Source organism: Hippopotamus amphibius, chromosome 2, assembly GCF_030028045.1.
Source record: "Hippopotamus amphibius kiboko isolate mHipAmp2 chromosome 2, mHipAmp2.hap2, whole genome shotgun sequence".
In the NCBI taxonomy this organism is placed as follows: Eukaryota; Metazoa; Chordata; class Mammalia; order Artiodactyla; family Hippopotamidae; genus Hippopotamus; species Hippopotamus amphibius.
Window position 1 is genome coordinate 184,013,675 of NC_080187.1, and position 17,129 is coordinate 184,030,803.

The 17,129-nt window shown below is 49.5% G+C and overlaps 1 protein-coding gene across 1 annotated transcript; it reads left to right on the forward strand.

Annotated features, from left to right (window-relative positions):
- Nucleotides 1-10,602: 10,602 nt before the first annotated feature.
- Nucleotides 10,603-11,554, forward strand: INAFM2 (InaF motif containing 2). Its single transcript, XM_057719853.1, has one exon. The coding sequence runs from the start codon at nt 11,039-11,041 to the stop codon at nt 11,501-11,503; it is 465 nt and encodes a 154-aa protein (XP_057575836.1). The 5' UTR covers nt 10,603-11,038; the 3' UTR covers nt 11,504-11,554.
- Nucleotides 11,555-17,129: the final 5,575 nt, after the last annotated feature.

Genomic DNA, 17,129 nt, shown 5'->3' on the forward strand with positions numbered 1-17,129 from the left:
TGGCAGCGTGGATGTAGAGAAGATCAGAGAGTTCACACAATACCCAGTTTGGGAAACGAGCTCCCGGGCTGAGCTGAGTAGAGGGCGCCTCAGACAGTCTGCCAATCTCACCCCCTGGGGCAGAAGGTGGAAGGGCGATGATGCCCCCTGCTGGGCACACTGGAAAGCACATACCTCCTGGGGAAAGGCTGCGAAAGGGGGAAGGCAGACCCTCAGGTAAGTCGCTGGTGGGTCTGTGTCAGTTGTGAGGATGGGTATGCTGGAGAGTTCGGCAAGTCCGAGAGCGTTGGGCCACAGAAGGTCGTGCTGTCTCCCAGGGAGATACTGGTGGCCTGGAGCCCTGGAGGCAGGGCCTGAAGTCACTCGCTCACTTGGCAGCTTTGTGTGGGGACCTCTTACTTTTTGGTTTCTCAACCTGTTCTTCAGAGAAGTTTAGCGGTGGAAGTTGAACTTAAATCTTTGGGTGGCCCAGTTGCCAGACAAACAGGAGAGTCAGATTAGGTGGGTTTCTTACTTGATACCATGACTTACCTGATGAAACAGTGGGGTTCAGGAGCCTAGAGACCTGTTGTGAGTCTTGGGCCAATGGCTAGCTTACTTTTGGAATGAAGAGGGCTCAGATGTTATATCCTCAAAGGTCTGTTTCGTAGTTGGAAACAGGGAGCCAGGCTGGGCTCACTTCTCGATGAACCCTGGCACTTACCAGCTGGTTTATCTTGTGATACGTAACTATCCTGTGCCTCAACTTTCTCACCTGTAAAATGGAGATAATTATGCCTCACAGGGCTCTATAACAATTAAATAATATAATGAATGTGAAGTACTTAATGCACTGCCTGCACATTGTTCAACAGTATTATTATTATTATTACTTGTTAGCAGACGCTGACAGCAGAAAAACAGTTTCTTATTACTTCCTCCTCAGTGTATATTGCTATTCTTTTCACAAGTTTCTTCACTTACTCTAGATTTTTTTTTTCAGCAGTTTGTGTGGAACAGGGGATGGACCCACCTGCCCAGCTCAGGCTGAGTTATGGGTACTCTTGGTTGTAGACCTGAAATAGGCTGTCCCCCAAGCAGCCTGAACTCGTGAAGTCGCATCATGGACAAGCACCAATCTCCCACAACCTTCACACCATCATAGCCCCACAGCTGATGAAGCAGGCGTGAGAGTGAAGACCAGGAGCTGTCCCTCTGTCCGGCTGTATGTCCAGCTGTGGCCCCAGATCCAGCCACCCTCTGCACGCTCAGAGCTGTGTGTGAATGGAGGCAGGGACAAGGCTGGGTAGCAGGTGCTGAGGTTCTAATCCCTTAGGGAAGAAGGACAGGCAATCACAAGTTCTCTGCAGAAACCCAGGAGGCAGACGTTGCCTGTCCTCCCATGCCAACCCCTCCTAGAATCATAGAAGGAACCAGCTGGGACTTAGAAGTGGAAAAGAATCAGTCCCATGTGTGTTTCCCTTTTGGATCAAAGTGTCATTTTGGATCAACCTTACCTGGAGATGTAGCTAGGAAAACACTGGATCCATCCTCAGGAAACCTAGATTCTAATCTCAACTGGAGCAAAGGTTAGCTGTGAGATCTTGGCAAGTTACTTGAGCTCTCTGGTCTGTTAAGTTTTTGATCATTTCCAAGATTCCATCAAGCTCTAAAATATCTCTTTCTAATCAGAAGGGCCAACGTTATCACTTTAGTCTGAGAGATGACAAACCTAGAGATGAGAGCTAAAGGTGGCAGGAAAAGGACTGACTCTTCCCCCCATGGGGTGTACTTGATCACCTTACTCATCTTCTGTGTCTCCATTCATCTGTCTGTGAAATGGACCCATTTTCATAAGTGTGATGGAAATAAGTTAGACAACATCTTCTTCCAGGTGGGCATGGTGCATTGCACATAAGGAATGCCCTCAGAATTGACTGATCGCTTCCATCCTTACTCCTGTCCTGGTCCATCTTTTTATCAGAACCTGGGCAAAGCCACAGTGAACCAGCCCCTCAACTTTGTGAACAGCAGGAAGCCAGTGAGGATAGGGGAGGTGTTGAGAGACAGACTCAGGATCCCAAAACATCCTAACCCGCTGAAGCAACAGCCTGAATCTCACAAGGTAAAATGAAAAGGACTTAACTGAGAGATCTGGGCTTGGCTCCAAGGCACCGACTGTACAAGGACAGAGTGGGGAAGTAGCAGCTTAGCAGAAGCATGTGTGAATAAAACTGAGGTTTTCGCTGACAGCCAACTCCATGTGAGTCAAATGAAAAGCCTGCCAAAAAGCGGACAGACTCTTAGGCTGCTAAATTAAAGTGGGGTACTTAGCCCAGCGACTCTCCATCTTAATAACAATCAGAATCGCCTGGGAAGCTCTGGGAACACTGCATATTCCTTGCTGCGCCCAGACCCTCTGAATCAGGACCTGGAATGGGTGGGTAGGAAGAGGGGAAGGAAGTGAGGAATTTGGATTACCAAAGGGCTTTAGCTTTGTTTCCAGTGTGCAGCCAGGACCAAGGAAGACTCAGTCCCATTCTCATTCTTGGCGTGTCAGACCACATCTAATGCACTCAGGGACTTCAGTCTCGGTGGCTTTATCATGGGGAAACATGCAAGCTGGAAGACTTTTAGTGGAAGGTGGCCAGGATATAGGATGCACCTGACACTCTGTGCGGGCTGGTAGAGGGAACCACAGCATAGATGATAAAGGTGGCCAGGCGGTCCACCTTCAAATGGATGAGTCTTGTTCACCTGGGTCCCAAAGGTTGGAATCTGCGGTGACTAAGGTGACTGTCTAAGGTGATGTTTCTCATGAAACATTATGAAACAGGGATTTGCTTATAGGAAGTTTATTGGGAAGTGCTCTCAGAAACAGCACATCTGAGGGAGTAAAGGAATCAAGATTGAGCAGAAGAAGGAGACACTGACCAAGGAGGCAGTCAAAACAAAGGAGGCTTCCACAGGGAGCTCGGGGGTTGGGATGACCCTTCAGAGCTGCCCCAGCTGAAGCTGAACCCCCCTCAACATTGACCAGGCAGATGCTCCCTCATGAAGTCAGGCAAGGCCGCTCCCTTTGGCAGCTGAAGGAAATGACCAGAGAAAGACTCAGCTGTGAGCCATCAGCAGCAAACACTTCTAGCAACTTGGGGATAAGCCTCGTGGTCCCAGAGGCAGGATCTGGGTGGTGCACCATAGCAACCACGACAATACCCCCTTTGCACAGCATGGGACTATTTGCATCATGTGCTAAGCACCCTCTGCCTGGGAATAGCCCTTCAAGAATTCTGGTGATTGTTTCCCTGTGAAACTTACAGGAAGGTAAGTAGGTTGAACTATAGCCCTCCCTACTGAAGCTTGTCTTGGTGTCACGCTAATATTCAGCATCCCTCCATTGTCCATCCTACATTCTCTTTATCTTTGGCTTGTGCCTTTCCTGGTCTAAGTGGCTTACCTGGTGGGGTGACGCAGATCCTCATTCCCCAAGGAGTCTGACCTCCTAACCACCATGCCCTTTTCAAACCATGCTGCTGAATTTGTCCACTTACTGTCAAAATGGGGCAAGCAAGTACTGAGACACCCTAGAGGATCACCTAGGTACCAAACATATTTTTCCCTGACCCCATTATATAGAAGCAGCCCTATCTCTTCCCAAGGATCAGGGTCAAGTACCCCTGGCAGGAAGTGACTCCTTTTTTTTTTATTGCCTGCTGGTCTCTTGGTGCAAGGAATTTAAAAGGCAGGAAGCAGCCACACAAAGTTGATGGGATTCTTTTTTTTTTAATTTAATTAATTAATTTATTTATTGGCTGCATTGGGTCTTTGTTGCTGCTTTCAGGCTTTCTCTGGTTGCAGCGAGCAGGGGCTACTCTTCGTTGCGGTGCACAGGCTGCTCATTGCAGTGGCTTCTCTTGTTGCGGAGCACCGGCTCTGGGTGGGCGGGCTTCAGTAGTTGTGGCACATGGGCTCAACAGCTGTGGCTCACGGGCTCTAGAGCATAGGCTAAGCAGTTGTGGCGCACAGGCTTAGTTGCTCCCCAACATGTGGGATCTTCCCGGACCAGGGATTGAACCTGTGTCCCCTGCATTGGCAGGTGAATTCTTAACCACCAGGGAAGTCCCAATGGGATTCTTTTTCTGTGCCCTTGTGGAGGTGTTCCATCTCTGGGAACTAGACTCTCTAAACCCAGAGATCCTAGAACTGTAGGAATAGGAACCACAAATTGCCCCCAAAGGATCACTGGGAGTGGTGGTGACTGGGGCTATTTCTACTTCAACCCCCTGATTATTAGGCCTCTTTAACCTACCTGTTGGGCCATAGCACCGTATTACAGTTACTGAATCAGGTGCGTACTTCATCCTGGAGCACAATGTCCCATCATCTCTAAAATGGTACTTCAGCTTCACCTTTGAAAGGCTGGTCTTTCACTCTATCAGCTCTATTCACCACTGGGTAGCAGAGTATGTGATAGGCCCAGAAGATTCTACGACTGTGTGCCTATTCTTTTGCTGTAAAGTGGGACTCATGGTTTGATGTAATGTTATGTGAGATCCCATGTCTGTGAGTCAAACATTCTTTAAGCTCTCAGAAAGTGGTGCTATTTGAGGCCTTTAGCAGGAAAGAAAAAGCCATCAGAATACATGATGATTCAAGTCAAGGTGAATTACCAGCCCTTCCAGATTAGAACAAGTGCAGAAGTAGTCAACTCATTACCAAGTAGTTGGTTGGCCATCAGATGTTGTCAGGTTGGAGATTTGGCAGCAACAATAAGAAGGTCAGCCTTAGTGAGTGGGAGCCCATTCTGCTGGGCGCACGCTTGCCGCCATACACTATATGCCTATATGCAACCTCCATCTATGCCAATAAGACCACTTTATCCATGTGCCCATTGGGCCAGCACAAGTGGTCAATGACAGACACTGGCTAATGTCAACTAGCCAAGTCATTCTATCTGCTTGGCTATTTAGGCTCTCCTCCATGGTGGATGTTCTTGGGTGGGCATTAACATGAAATGTATAGATCTTCACACTTTAGGTCCACTCCCATAGCTACACCCACGTGCCTCTTCTTGATCCCAGTTTTCCATTGTTTCTTTCTCTAGGCCTCTAACCAACTCATCAAGCCATTTGCTACAGCCCATGAGTCTGTACATATTTTTATAGGGGGGTACTCTACCAGGCAGCCATGATGATGATTCAGATCTCCAGATATCAGTGTCAACTCAGACATTGCATGAACTTAAAATGTTTGGCTATTCCACTTTCCCCATTGTACAGTTACCCAAGTAAATGGCCATAGGTCCCTTTGGGGAAAGAGTAGAAAAATCGTTACTGTATTGCCAAAATACTACAGAAGCCTTCCTCCTGGGGGCCCAACCTCTCCTTCAGTCAAAGGGTTCTGGGTCTGAAAATTGAGTCAGGTCTGGAAACCAGACAAGGTATTGTGACTTTTTATTGGAGCAACTGTCACCAACCTCCTGATCTTTCACTCTTGCTTTCTTTTCATTGTACAGCTCAGCAATTCTGTGTGTGGTCTGCAGATCCCTGGGGGTCCCTGAGACTATTTCAGGTATTTCACACGGTTGAAATATTTGCATAATAATACTGACATTATTTACCTTTTTAACTGTGTTGACATTTGCCTTATGGTGCAAAACCAATGTTGGATAAAATCTCTGGCACCTAATCAAACCAAGTCAGTGGCACTAAACTGTTTTGGTAGTTCATTGTAAAAAAAAAAAAAATGAAAGAAAGAAGGAAAAAGAAAAAAAGAAAGAAGGGACAGAGGGAGGGAGGAAATGGGAAGGGAGGGAGGGGAAGGAAGGAAGGAAAAGAGTTTCACTTAAGAATGTCCTTAATGAAGCAATGAAATTTGTTAAATTTTATTAAATCATGACCCTTAAATACATGTCTTTTTAATATTCTCTGTAATGAAATAGAAAGTATTATACTGCACACAGAAATATAATGGTTCTCTCAAGAGAAAACACTTGTGCAATTAAATATGAGCTAAACTAGCAATTTTTCTCATGGAACACCATTTTCACTTGAAAAAATAACTGATAGGTAAACTATGGTGATTCAGACCTGGTTATTTGGCAGATATTTTCCCAAGTTCAAACCAAGCAAGCCTGTAACTTTGAGGAAAACAACAGATAGTATTTGTTGCCGATAATACGATTTGAACTTTCAAATGAAAATTAGAATTTTAGGAAACTAGTATGCACTACCATGAACTTGACAGATTCCCAATTCTTAAAACTTTTTCTGATGATACTAACAAATATGATTTTTAATATTGTATAATGAATTGTATCAATATTTGAAAGATCTGTATAATTCAATGAACTAATATTTTCCAAATGACCAAAGGACGTTGCAAAATCATGTGTACGTAGATGAGCTGTAAAGAGTGCGAGGTGGGTCAACAGACTTTAATGTGAGTGAGTACAAAAAGCTCACTTAGGTAGTCTCATATTCTACATTACAACTACCATTTAAGGAAATACTACTTGTTGAGTTTTGGTGCAGTATCAAAGAAAAATACCCACAATTAGCTGAAAAGGCTCCTCTCTTTTCCAACTATAAATACATATATTTGTGGGGCCAGATTTTCTTCCCATATTTTAACCAAAACAGTATATTGCCAACCAAAGCAGATATGAGAATCCAGCTTTTATCTATAAAGCCACATTTAAGAGACTTGCAAAAATGTGAAAAAGACACTCTTTGCACTAATTCACCCCAGGGATGCTACATCCTCTTAACCATCTGCATAGCTATACTCTCAGGACCCCCCACTGCCACTCCAACTTGCTGCTCATTACAACAGTGTGCCAATCTCTGGCTTTTATCATTTTGAGGTCCTATCATCCCCATTGCCATTAGGGAGCCAGTTCTGTTTTGGTTTTTTGTTTGTTTGTTTGTTTGTTTTAATTAATTAATTTAATTTATTGGCTGCATTGGGTCTTTGCTGCACACGGGCTTTCTCTAGTTGCTGTGAGCGGGGGCTACTCTTCCTTGTGGTGCGCAGGCTCCTCGTTGTAGTGGCTTCTCTTGTTGTGGAGCACGGGCCCTAGGTGCGTGGGCTTCAATAATTGCAACACATGGGCTCAATAGTTGTAGCTCACGGGCTCTACAGCACAGACTCAATAGTTGTGGAGCATGGGCTTAGTTGCTCCGAGGCATGTGGAATCTTCCCAGGGCAGGGCTCAAACCCGTGTCCCCTGCATTGGCAGGGGGATTCTTCACCACTGCGCCACCAGGGAAGTCCAAGCCAGTTCTGTTTTGGCCTTTTGCTGTCAACCCTGGCCTGCAGAGATCAGCTTCTCACCAGTGCACTCCTCTTTGCTTTGATAACCGGAGTATCCTCTGGGCCCTCCTGCGGAGCATAAGTAGATTTCTGGACTTAGTAGAATACCCACTAGAGCATGCCTACTTTTCTGAGCGTTTTGAACCTTTCTTCCACCTTCTGCCATGGTACTTCTGGCCTTTGCATTTCACTTGGTGAGTGTGTCTCCCAGAATCCTTGTCAGGATATTAATCTTGTTTCACAGGAGAGGGCTCCCGTATCAATAAACTCCCCCTCATTCAACTTAGTATTCAGCTTCCCCTCAGTGCAGCCCATACATCCTCTCCTGGCTCCTGTCAGTACATAGTGGCTACTTCTATAGCTCCTTGGGGATAGAACCCTTCTCCTTCGCTAGCAGGAGCCCTGCACCTCTCTGGCTGGGTTTTGTTGCAATTTGGCCCTATTTATTGGTCTTGTAGGCCAAGAGAGAGATGCAGCTTCCTTTAGCGCCTGAGGGCAATTCCCAGGGACAGTGGCAGCTGTGAGCCATCAGTGGTCAACAGGCCTAGCAGCTGGAGGAATGATCGCCTCCATCCTGAGGATGATGTGGGTGGTACTCCCAATAACCACTGCAGAGACAAAGTTCAGCTCTGCTTGTGAGGCAGTGTAGAAAAGGGATCACTATCTAATGCTCTAGAGTCAGAAAAACTCAGGTTTGAATTCTATCTAGCTATGTGACCTCGGGCAAGTTACTGAACTTTTTTGAGGCAATTTTTTCATCTCTAAAATGAAGATAAATAATAACTACCTGATAGATTGTTGTGAGACAAATGAGACAAAGAATGTAATGTAATGCTTAGCGTGGTGCCTAGCACATAATAAAGGTGTGGATGTCGCTGCTGTTATAATTGGTCAGAACTTTCCAAAGCCTGCAAAGGCTGCCTTCAGGAGCAGACAATAAGGTACACCAACATGGAGGGTCTTTTAGCTGAGCTGGAGAGTGCTCCATAGGGATGCTGTGGGGGAGGTTCTAGGGTCCCTGAAGGTATTTACAAAAGAGGACCTTTGGGGCCCATTCTGTCCCCAAGCTGCCTTGATCCTCTGCTCTGACTCTGCCTACCCTTCCTCCAGGAGAGGCACTTAGAGAAGCATATTCACTTTCAGGCCACTAGGGGGCCATTTAGTTGCCTGCAACAGGAATACACTAATGGTTTCTTAATGGCTCAGGCACCAGGGAGATGAGGCTCAATTATATCTGAAAGCATTTTGAGTTCCTAGGGTAAAAGACACTATGTAAATCCAGATAATAAATAGGGTTTACTGATGACAGGTTAAAGAATCTGGCACTGTTTAGTTTGGAGAAGAATAGGGTGAGAGGAATTGAATAGGGGCTTCAAGTATATTTATTCTTCATTATGGAAAAAAGTGACAGGCTGTTTTCCTACTCCACTGGGAGCCAAGCAAGAAGAAAGAAGTTTAATTTGCAACAGAAGAAATTCAGAGTGCATTCAAGAAAGTGGATGGAAGGAGGCTTTGGGTTGGCTTCAGCTGGACTCTTTAAGAATAATTCACCTTGGTATATAGCTGATATGATCAGTCCTGCCAGGAAGTCCTGAGAGTATGAGAGAGAGTTCAATATCCAGAGAAAATTCAGGGATTTTGAATTAACAGGTCACCCTGCTAGACGGGCTCTGGCCACCCTGGGAGCAGGATGGGGAAGCAGTGGTTGTCTCTTCCCCACCAACCTGCAGAAGGCAATAAGCACTCCAAACTTTCAATGTCCTCAAAATCTCTCAGAGAGTAAAAAGCCAGGCTGTTCTTGGAAATAAGCATCCAGTTCGCCATTGCTAGTGGCAGACTAGCACCTGAGCTTCAGGAGTCAGGGGCTGGGCTATGTGCCTGCAGTTCCAGCCTATGATCAGCACACTCAGCTCTGGTAGCCCCTTGACTTCTGTGCGACAGAGGAGGCGGGGAAGCAGTGTTGGGGTGGGGCCTCTTCATAAGGAGGCATGGTGTCTGGAAGCTAAGGATTCCTGTGGAAGAGTAGGGGAAACGGAAAAGACAGAGACGGTCCAGCCCCACAGAGCCTGAAGTCAGAAGTCAGTAGGGGTGGTTCACCCACAGAACCCCATTAGGACCGATCGCACTCCTTTTCCCGCCCCGCCGCCCACCACCATCGCTAGAAGGCAGTCTCCCACACCCATTGAGATGCCCAGGCGGTCCACACATCTAGCTCTAGGAACACAGGAAGTAGAACTCAAGGAGGAGAGAATCCGAAATTCTAGAAAACCTCACAGACAGGGAATGGGGAGGAGAGAAGGTAAAAGAGAGGAGGGCTGAAGGAGGGGAAATGCACAGGGTAAGCGGCTACTGAGAGTCCGAGCTTGGAGAGGGGTCGTCAGCACATAAACGAGGGGTGACGAGCCTCACATGGGAAGGGTGGCAGGGGAACAGCCGCCCAGACTCTGAGACCCGGAGAGGATCAGAGAAGGGAAAACCCTGTAAGCCGCTCCACTGGTTCAGTGCAGCCTCTTGAGTCCATGAATCAAGCCCAAACCCGGGAGTCGGAATCCCCCACCGAAGCAGGACCTGGGACTTGTTGCAAACTTCAGGACTAAGGTGGGAGGAGAGTTTGGAGAACCAGTTCAGCACGTGTACTGTCCCGAAAGCTCCGGAAGTTCTGGGCAGCCTACTCGGGGATCTCCGAGGACAGAGAATCGGGAGAGCCTTCAAGCCCAGGCGGGATCTGGCGGCGGGCGGCGGGGGGGGGGGGGGGGGGGGGGGTGGGGGGGGTGGAAGGTGAGAGCGGGGAAAGGGCGAGACCAGCTGTAACCACAATGCACACTCCAGAATCCTTGGTTGCCTACGCCAGATGACGTGTAAAGGGGTCTGAAAGACCCGCCGGGAGGGTACGTGGAACGCGGCGCGAGTTGAGAGCACCAACGTGAAATCCCCCCCACTTCTGGGGGTAAACTGAGGCCTGGGAGCGGAAGCCGCTGCTGCTCTACCACCTGTCACTTCGGACAGTAAGGACACAGAGGGGAGGCGCCAGAGTTGACAGCTCCGCGCCTGGATCGCCCCTCCCCAACCCCATTCCAGTTCATCACTCCGCCCCAAACGACGCCGTTCCCCTTTTAAAGAAGCGCCGGGGGTTCCCACCCTCGCCGGGCCAGCCAGTGCGGGGAGGGGGGAGGGGGGGGGTTTGCAGCGACGTTGCCCTTTTAAGAGCCAGCCTCCAGTAACTCTCTCTTAACGGGGCGTCCTAGCGAGGCTCGCGGAGCCCGCCTGCAGCCCGCCTCCTTCCCGCGCGGCACTTCCGGACCCCGCCGTCGCCCTTTTAAGAGGCAGCCCCCAGCAGCGCTCTCCCCCGCCCCTTGCTGCCGGCGCGCTAGGCGGGGGAGCCCGGCTGGAGCCGAGAGCGCTGTCCGCGCGGCCACTGGAGACCGGGCGGCCGGCGGCCGGGAGGCGGCAGCGGATGGGGACTCGGAGCCGGGCCACTGTGGCGGCTGTGGCTGTGGCGGCGGCGGGGAAGCAGCTGACGGGCCGGCGGCGGCGGCGGCGCTGGCGGCGGTGACTGGTCCAGGCCCCGGCGGCGGCTGCAGCGACGCGGTGGCGGGCTGCGGGCTGGCGGCGTGAGGAGCGGCGGCAGAGAGCCGAGCGGCCGGGAACCGAGGGCGCCGGGCCGCCCCTTGCCCAGTCCTCGCAGGCCGCCAGGCCCCCTCCAGCCGGGGCCGTGGAGCACCGGGGCAAAGGCCGGGGCCCCCCCATGAAGGAGCGCGACGCGGCCCCGGCCGAGCGGGGCAAGCCGGCCACCTACACCGGGGACAAGAAGGCGAAGATGGCGGCCAAGACCAACAAGAAGTGGGTCCGGCTCGCCACCGTGTTCGCCTACGTGCTCTCCGTGTCGCTGGCCGCCATCGTGCTCGCCGTCTATTACAGCCTCATCTGGCAGCCGGTGGGCGCCGGGACCTCGGGGGGAGCCGCCGGCCCGCCCCTCGGCGGCTCCAACGCCACCGGCCCGTCCGGGACTTCGGGGGCGGCGGCTGCGGCGGGGCCCAACAGCACGGGGTCGTCCCGCCGCGAGGCGCCACGCGACGCGCCCCCGCTGCAGGCGGCGCGGCCCGCGTCTCCGGAGCCCTCTGCCGACAGCCCCCTGGCCGGGCCGCTGGAGCAGCCGCGGGGGGCCGAGGAGGAAGAGGAGGAAGCGGCGGCGGCGCCCGGGAGTCGTTGAACCCCTCCGTGCCAGGGGCGGCCGGAAACCATCCTCCGCAAGCTTTGCAGCAGGACTGGGCGGGGAGCCCGCGGGTGTGACCCCCACGGGAGTGAACGGCTCCCTTCTCTCGATGACCGCCGGCTCGCCCGAGGGGCGAGGGTCCTGCAGCCCGATCTTCAGCCAAGGGACACGGCTCGGGGTTTGGTCTCCCCAGGACCGTACTGCGCCAGGGCCCTGAGCCATAGGGGGAATGGGGGGAGGGGTGGGGAGATCCCAGCACCAAACCCTTCTGCGCCGCTAGCTCTTCTGTATCCTACGTGGAGGGGTGACTCGGGCTTTCCCCCAAGACTCAGGGGAAGGAGGGAGCTGTAGGGCCTCTTCTTTGATAAGCCGAAGCTCTGGAAAGGAGGAGGGCACCAAAAGTAGTGGAGCTCAGGTACGTCAACCTAGTTGCAGTGGCCACAGATGCATTTAATTTATAGATCCCTGTATATAGTTGTTGACATATGCACTAGAAGCTATAATTACATAGGAGTACATGTATCCTCCCACACCCTGGGTAGCTACTTACTGATGGAGTTAAGCAAGGGCTATCTGCTGGCCCCCAAAGTGCAGCTAGCCAGAAAGGCACAAACACTTGTTTTCATTATCCACTCTTTCCCCTTTTCCCCCTCCTATTTCAGAAAGATAGGTTTATGACACAAAAGAGTATAATCATTCTTAAACTTGTTGAAAGGACAATGGAAAGCCTTTGGAGAAGCAGAATCAGTTTAGGGAGGGTGGGGAATGTACTGATCCCCTCCTCTTCCCACCTTAGTGCCCCCACCTAAGAGGCTTTCTGTTGCAGCCCTAAGTATCTGGATGAGGGCCAGGGAAGAAGGAAGGAAAAGAGCAATGCCTCTGTGCTTCAACCTTTGGCCTTCTCACAGAGTTCTTTTAAGAAGAGCAAGCTTTTGTAAGTAGAGTGGCTCACAAGTGTTTCCCTTGCTGTTGTTCCAGTAATCACCTTCACCTTCCCTCGTCCCTGAGCCTGTAGTGACAGTGTAGCCCTGTGATTAGGTCGAAATCCGTTGTGAAACCAGAGCTTTGAGCACATCCTCTGGTTTTGAATTGTATTGTGGAAACCGAAAGGCTGAAAGGTGGGCTTTAGACTTTGTGTTTTGATAGCCAGTTAATAGACCACCCATGGGAAGGTTAAATGGGCTTGTCTTTATCTCTCCTGATAAGCCCTGCTTATATGCAGCCTGTACTTTTATTGAGATGAGAAACATCTAGTGAAATGACATATGTACAGCTAGCTCTGGGGCAGCGAGAATTATACATCCTCAATTTGGATTCCATTTCCTTCCGCCACTTGCTTTTAGGCAATTGAGTGTGGGTGGTGACAAGATATCAGACCCCTTCGTGTTTCCTTTTTGGGAAATGAGGCACTTTAAAACAATGGCAACAACAACTTAGCCACCTGAGTCCTGAAACAATTTGCCTCTCCAGTTTTCTGGCTTACACTCCAGTTAGCTCTGATCCAAGTTTACAGGACAACAGCCTTGCTTTAAGCCATGTCCTGTTGTGGGCAAGATAATAGCAGCTGAGCTGTTGTAGCCTACGGGCAGGCTGGGAGCACCCCCAAGGTGTCTTGGCTGAAGATTTCTGAGCACTTGACTTTGGTCATTAGGAAGCCTTTGAGGCCTTTTTAAATTTTTGGTGAGGGCCTGGGGGAAGAAACATAAAATGCCACTTTATAACTTCAATAATAGCCTGTAATTTATATTTATTGTGTGAATTTTTAGTCCTATATTTTAATAATTTGTAAATCACTCTCTTATTCCAAGAATCCTTTGAACTTGCAGGAGAACATCTGGGAGTCCAGTCCCCTGTCCCCATCCTGACCCCTGCATTCTGGACTGTTTAATCCACTTTGGGATGGATCAGAGTCTAGAGAGACCACTCGTGGGTCCAGCTGCTGGCCTCCTGACTCTCCAACGCCTTCACTGGAATTGGGACATTAGCTCCAGCTCTAGCTGTGAGCGTAACCAGAGACATTATTTATAATTCAGCCATTTAAGATATACCTGTACTCAAAAAGTCCTGTATATTTTTTAAAGTTTTATTTTTCAGGTGAACAAAAATACATTCTAAGAACTCTACGTCAGCCTGTGTAAGTTGATCATTTCTCTTTTCATGCTTCTTGGGGAAGGAGTAGAGATTGGAAGAGGCAGTGGTCTAAGGTGTGGTGGATGGGTGGTAATGAATAGGTGTAGGAGGAAAAAGCAATTGCTCTAATGTTCTCTGTGCCTGAGGGTTTGACCAAATTGATTAGTAAAGGGTGGCAGGAATCCATCTTAGTCGGGAAGTAATCACGGGGTCGGAAGATCGGTGATATCTAGCTCAGCTACCTTTTGCCAACCTTAAAATGGTTGGAGAAAAGTTCTGCTTTTAAAGGACTCTGAGCAGATGCCTAGCTGAGGAAGCTAAGGCACCAGTCAGCACGCATGTTAAGAATTATTATAAACATTGAGCTGGCTGAGCGCTGAGCTGAGGTGAGAATCAGCTGCCTGATAGCATCACTGTTCTCACCTTTAAACCACTGGCCTCTAGAAAGCTCAAGAAGCGCTAATACTGGGAGAGACAAATGGATGAGTCTGCAGTCGTTGGTCAGAGCTCTGTCTACAGTGGAGGAGGCGAGAGAGCCACAGGGCAGAGAGAAGGTGTAGGTTGCTTCAAAGGTGAGGCTTTTTCTCCCCTAGAGCAAACAACAAAAGACATGTGGGTGAAAAGCACAAATATAAGGGATTAGTTGTGCTGCAAAATACACGGCAAGCAATTGAGCTCAGCTCATTATTAGACAATGCTGCCCAGTGCGAACCAGAGTGAGAAGCCAGTGTCGGTGGGGCCCCCTGAGGCCTGCACTTTTCCAGAGCTGTTGGAGGGTGGCTGCTGTGCTTTTACATCACCTTGTATTCCGCAGGGGAGCATGGAAAAAGTCCGCCCTTCTTTTATTTCCCTCTTGAGCCTACACAATGGCTTTCTGTGAGAGGGCTTGGTAAGGCAGAGCAGAAGGGGAGTGAAAGAGTTTCCAGGGTTCTTCTAGCCAGCCCCTCCTTTCTGTAGACGGGGACACGTGGCTTCTGCAGTTGCACATGGCTTCACACGTTGGGCACATACAGCCGTGTGTGCAGCAGGAGGCTGCTGGCCAGTGCGAAGGGCACTGTTGCACCGGAACAGGGCCTGGTAGCGAGGAGCAGCGGTCGGAATAGCTTTATTTTCAGGGGTTAGAAATGAGCTGCAAAATTGTCTGTCGGGTTTTGAGCCGGGAAGGAGAGGTCTGGGCAAAGGGGAATTACTTTCCTTTAGCTGCTTTGCACCAGACTCCCCGGATCATTTCTAGGTGTTTGCTTATATTAGAAGTGACTGTGTGTGTTTATTTCCCGACAGCCTGCATTTGATGAAATAATCCTCTTTTGAAAGTGTAATTTTGAAGGGTGAGGGGTGAGGAGTTTGCTAAGCCATTTAGACTGGGCCTGTGTGGGTATCATTTCTTTCCCCCATTGTCCTGAGGAAGTGTTTCTCTGAAGTTTCCGGCATGAGAAATATTTTTCTTCCTAACAGCTCTAGATTTCTACACATATGAGACCACAGCTTTGGAATCTTTTCTGTCTACCTCGTTTTTCGGTTTTCACTAGGGAATCCTAAGATAGTGTGTTCTTTCGTTGAGTATTTATATCCTGTTTTGAAATGCTGAGTGGAGAGCATCTACTTGTTTCTACATGTTTCCTTAAGGGGAACTGAAAGGTCAGGTCCCGAGCTTTAGGGCCACCACAGCTATTTAAAAGGGGTCATAATGGTCCTCCCCTTCCTGCCTGTGGAGCGTGGACGTATGTCTGGGATCGTAAGGCAGTAGCAAAAGGGCCACAGCTGTATTGTTTGTTGTTCATCCTTGGTGGAGGGAGGGACCACAGTGGCCTTGCTCGTTGCACAGGACCAGCACTCAGCTCAGTGCCTGGCACACAGGAGCAGGCAGTCAGGTTTGTTGATCAGCTGGTTGATCATTGGATTGAATTGGGCCTAGAGTCATTGTGGCGTCACTGTCACGATCCACGGGTGTACCCAGATCCACGGCTGATAATGTTGGTTCAGGGGAGTGAATTGCTAGATCACAGCGGCACTGGCTGTTCTGGCCAGTTTCTTCACCGCCAAGTTGAGGGGCTTGGGCTCGGCCTGCCTGTTCTTGCCAGGCGCCAGAAGTCCACAGCTGGATTCCATGCGGCGCTTAACGGAGGCAACATGTAATATGTGATCCATTCATTGTCTCCTTTGTCCTGGTCCTATGGCCTAATCTTGAGCTATAAAAATATCTGCTCCGTCAACAGTTTTTTGGTCACATCTGTTTTACATGCTGACATAGCATGTGGGTTTCTGTTGCCAGAAAACCTGTGTTGTGCTCTTTGTTCCCTCCAGTAGCTAATTTAAAATTACAGAGACAAAATCTTTTTTTTTAACCACACACCCAGACTTTAGCAGGCTCTCTATCCTAAATGCAGAAACAGCCATGGTTTCCAGTGGCACACCATGCACGTGAGCCACCTGGTCGGCACGGAGCGCCAGAGCCAAACCAGATTCCCTGTGCGCCATTCCATTCTATAAACATTCGTTAATCCTATGGGACCAGAAAATTACCATACAGTTCTTGCCCTCAAGGAATTTACAGTCATGCCAATAAGAATCTACCCTTGTTACTTCCCTCTTTTCTTAACTTCTGTAATCTGTTTTTACAATAGCTTATCAGCTAATCAGCAATAAGATTGTAACTTACCTTAGAACATTTTCCATAAACCACTACCATTATTTCAAGAACTTTTTATTACCTATAGTGTGCCAAGTGAGCCTCAAAAGTCCCAAAACCAACTTGTCCAAAAAAAGCAGTTGTTGGTTACCAAGGATTTCCTTTTAACTATACCTCTCTGCTACCTCAGGGGTCAGAGGATAGCTGAGGTCTCCTCCCACCTCGTTCTGGAGGCCACCCGTCCCTTCAGCTCCCTGCTAGTAGCCTGGGCAGTGTTGAGTCACCGCAGCCAGTCTCTGAGCTGCAGGCAGCTCACAATATCACAAGGACCTGGGCTGGGGAGGCAGTGTGCTCTTGGGAGAGACCCCTGAACTGGCAGATAGGCAGTCTGCAGACTCAGCAATGGCATTGGTGATCGCCTTGACCCCTCTCTTTCCTCCTAACCAAATGGGAATTCATGAGAGCAGATGGCGCTAATAGATGTGACAGAGCTTGGAGATCTTGCGAATAAAAGTACAGTATATTCACATAAGGTAATTAATATATTTTCAAGGCAGTATCTGTCCCTTTGGGCAAAAATGCTGCATGGAAAGAAATGTGAAGGAGCAGGGAGTACATTACACCAGTGCCCAGACCATCAGCATCAGCATTACCTGGGAACTTGTTAGAAGTGCCATGGCTTAGGCCCCATCCCATACCGACTGAATGAGAACTTCAGGAGATGGAGCTCGGCACTGTGTTAACCAGCCTTCCAGGTGATTCAGACACACACTAGCATGTGAGAAGCACTGGCCCAGCCTTTCCCTCTGATTCAGTAACTTGGGCTTAGGGTATTACTGTTTGGACAGATGGTTACTGAAGGTG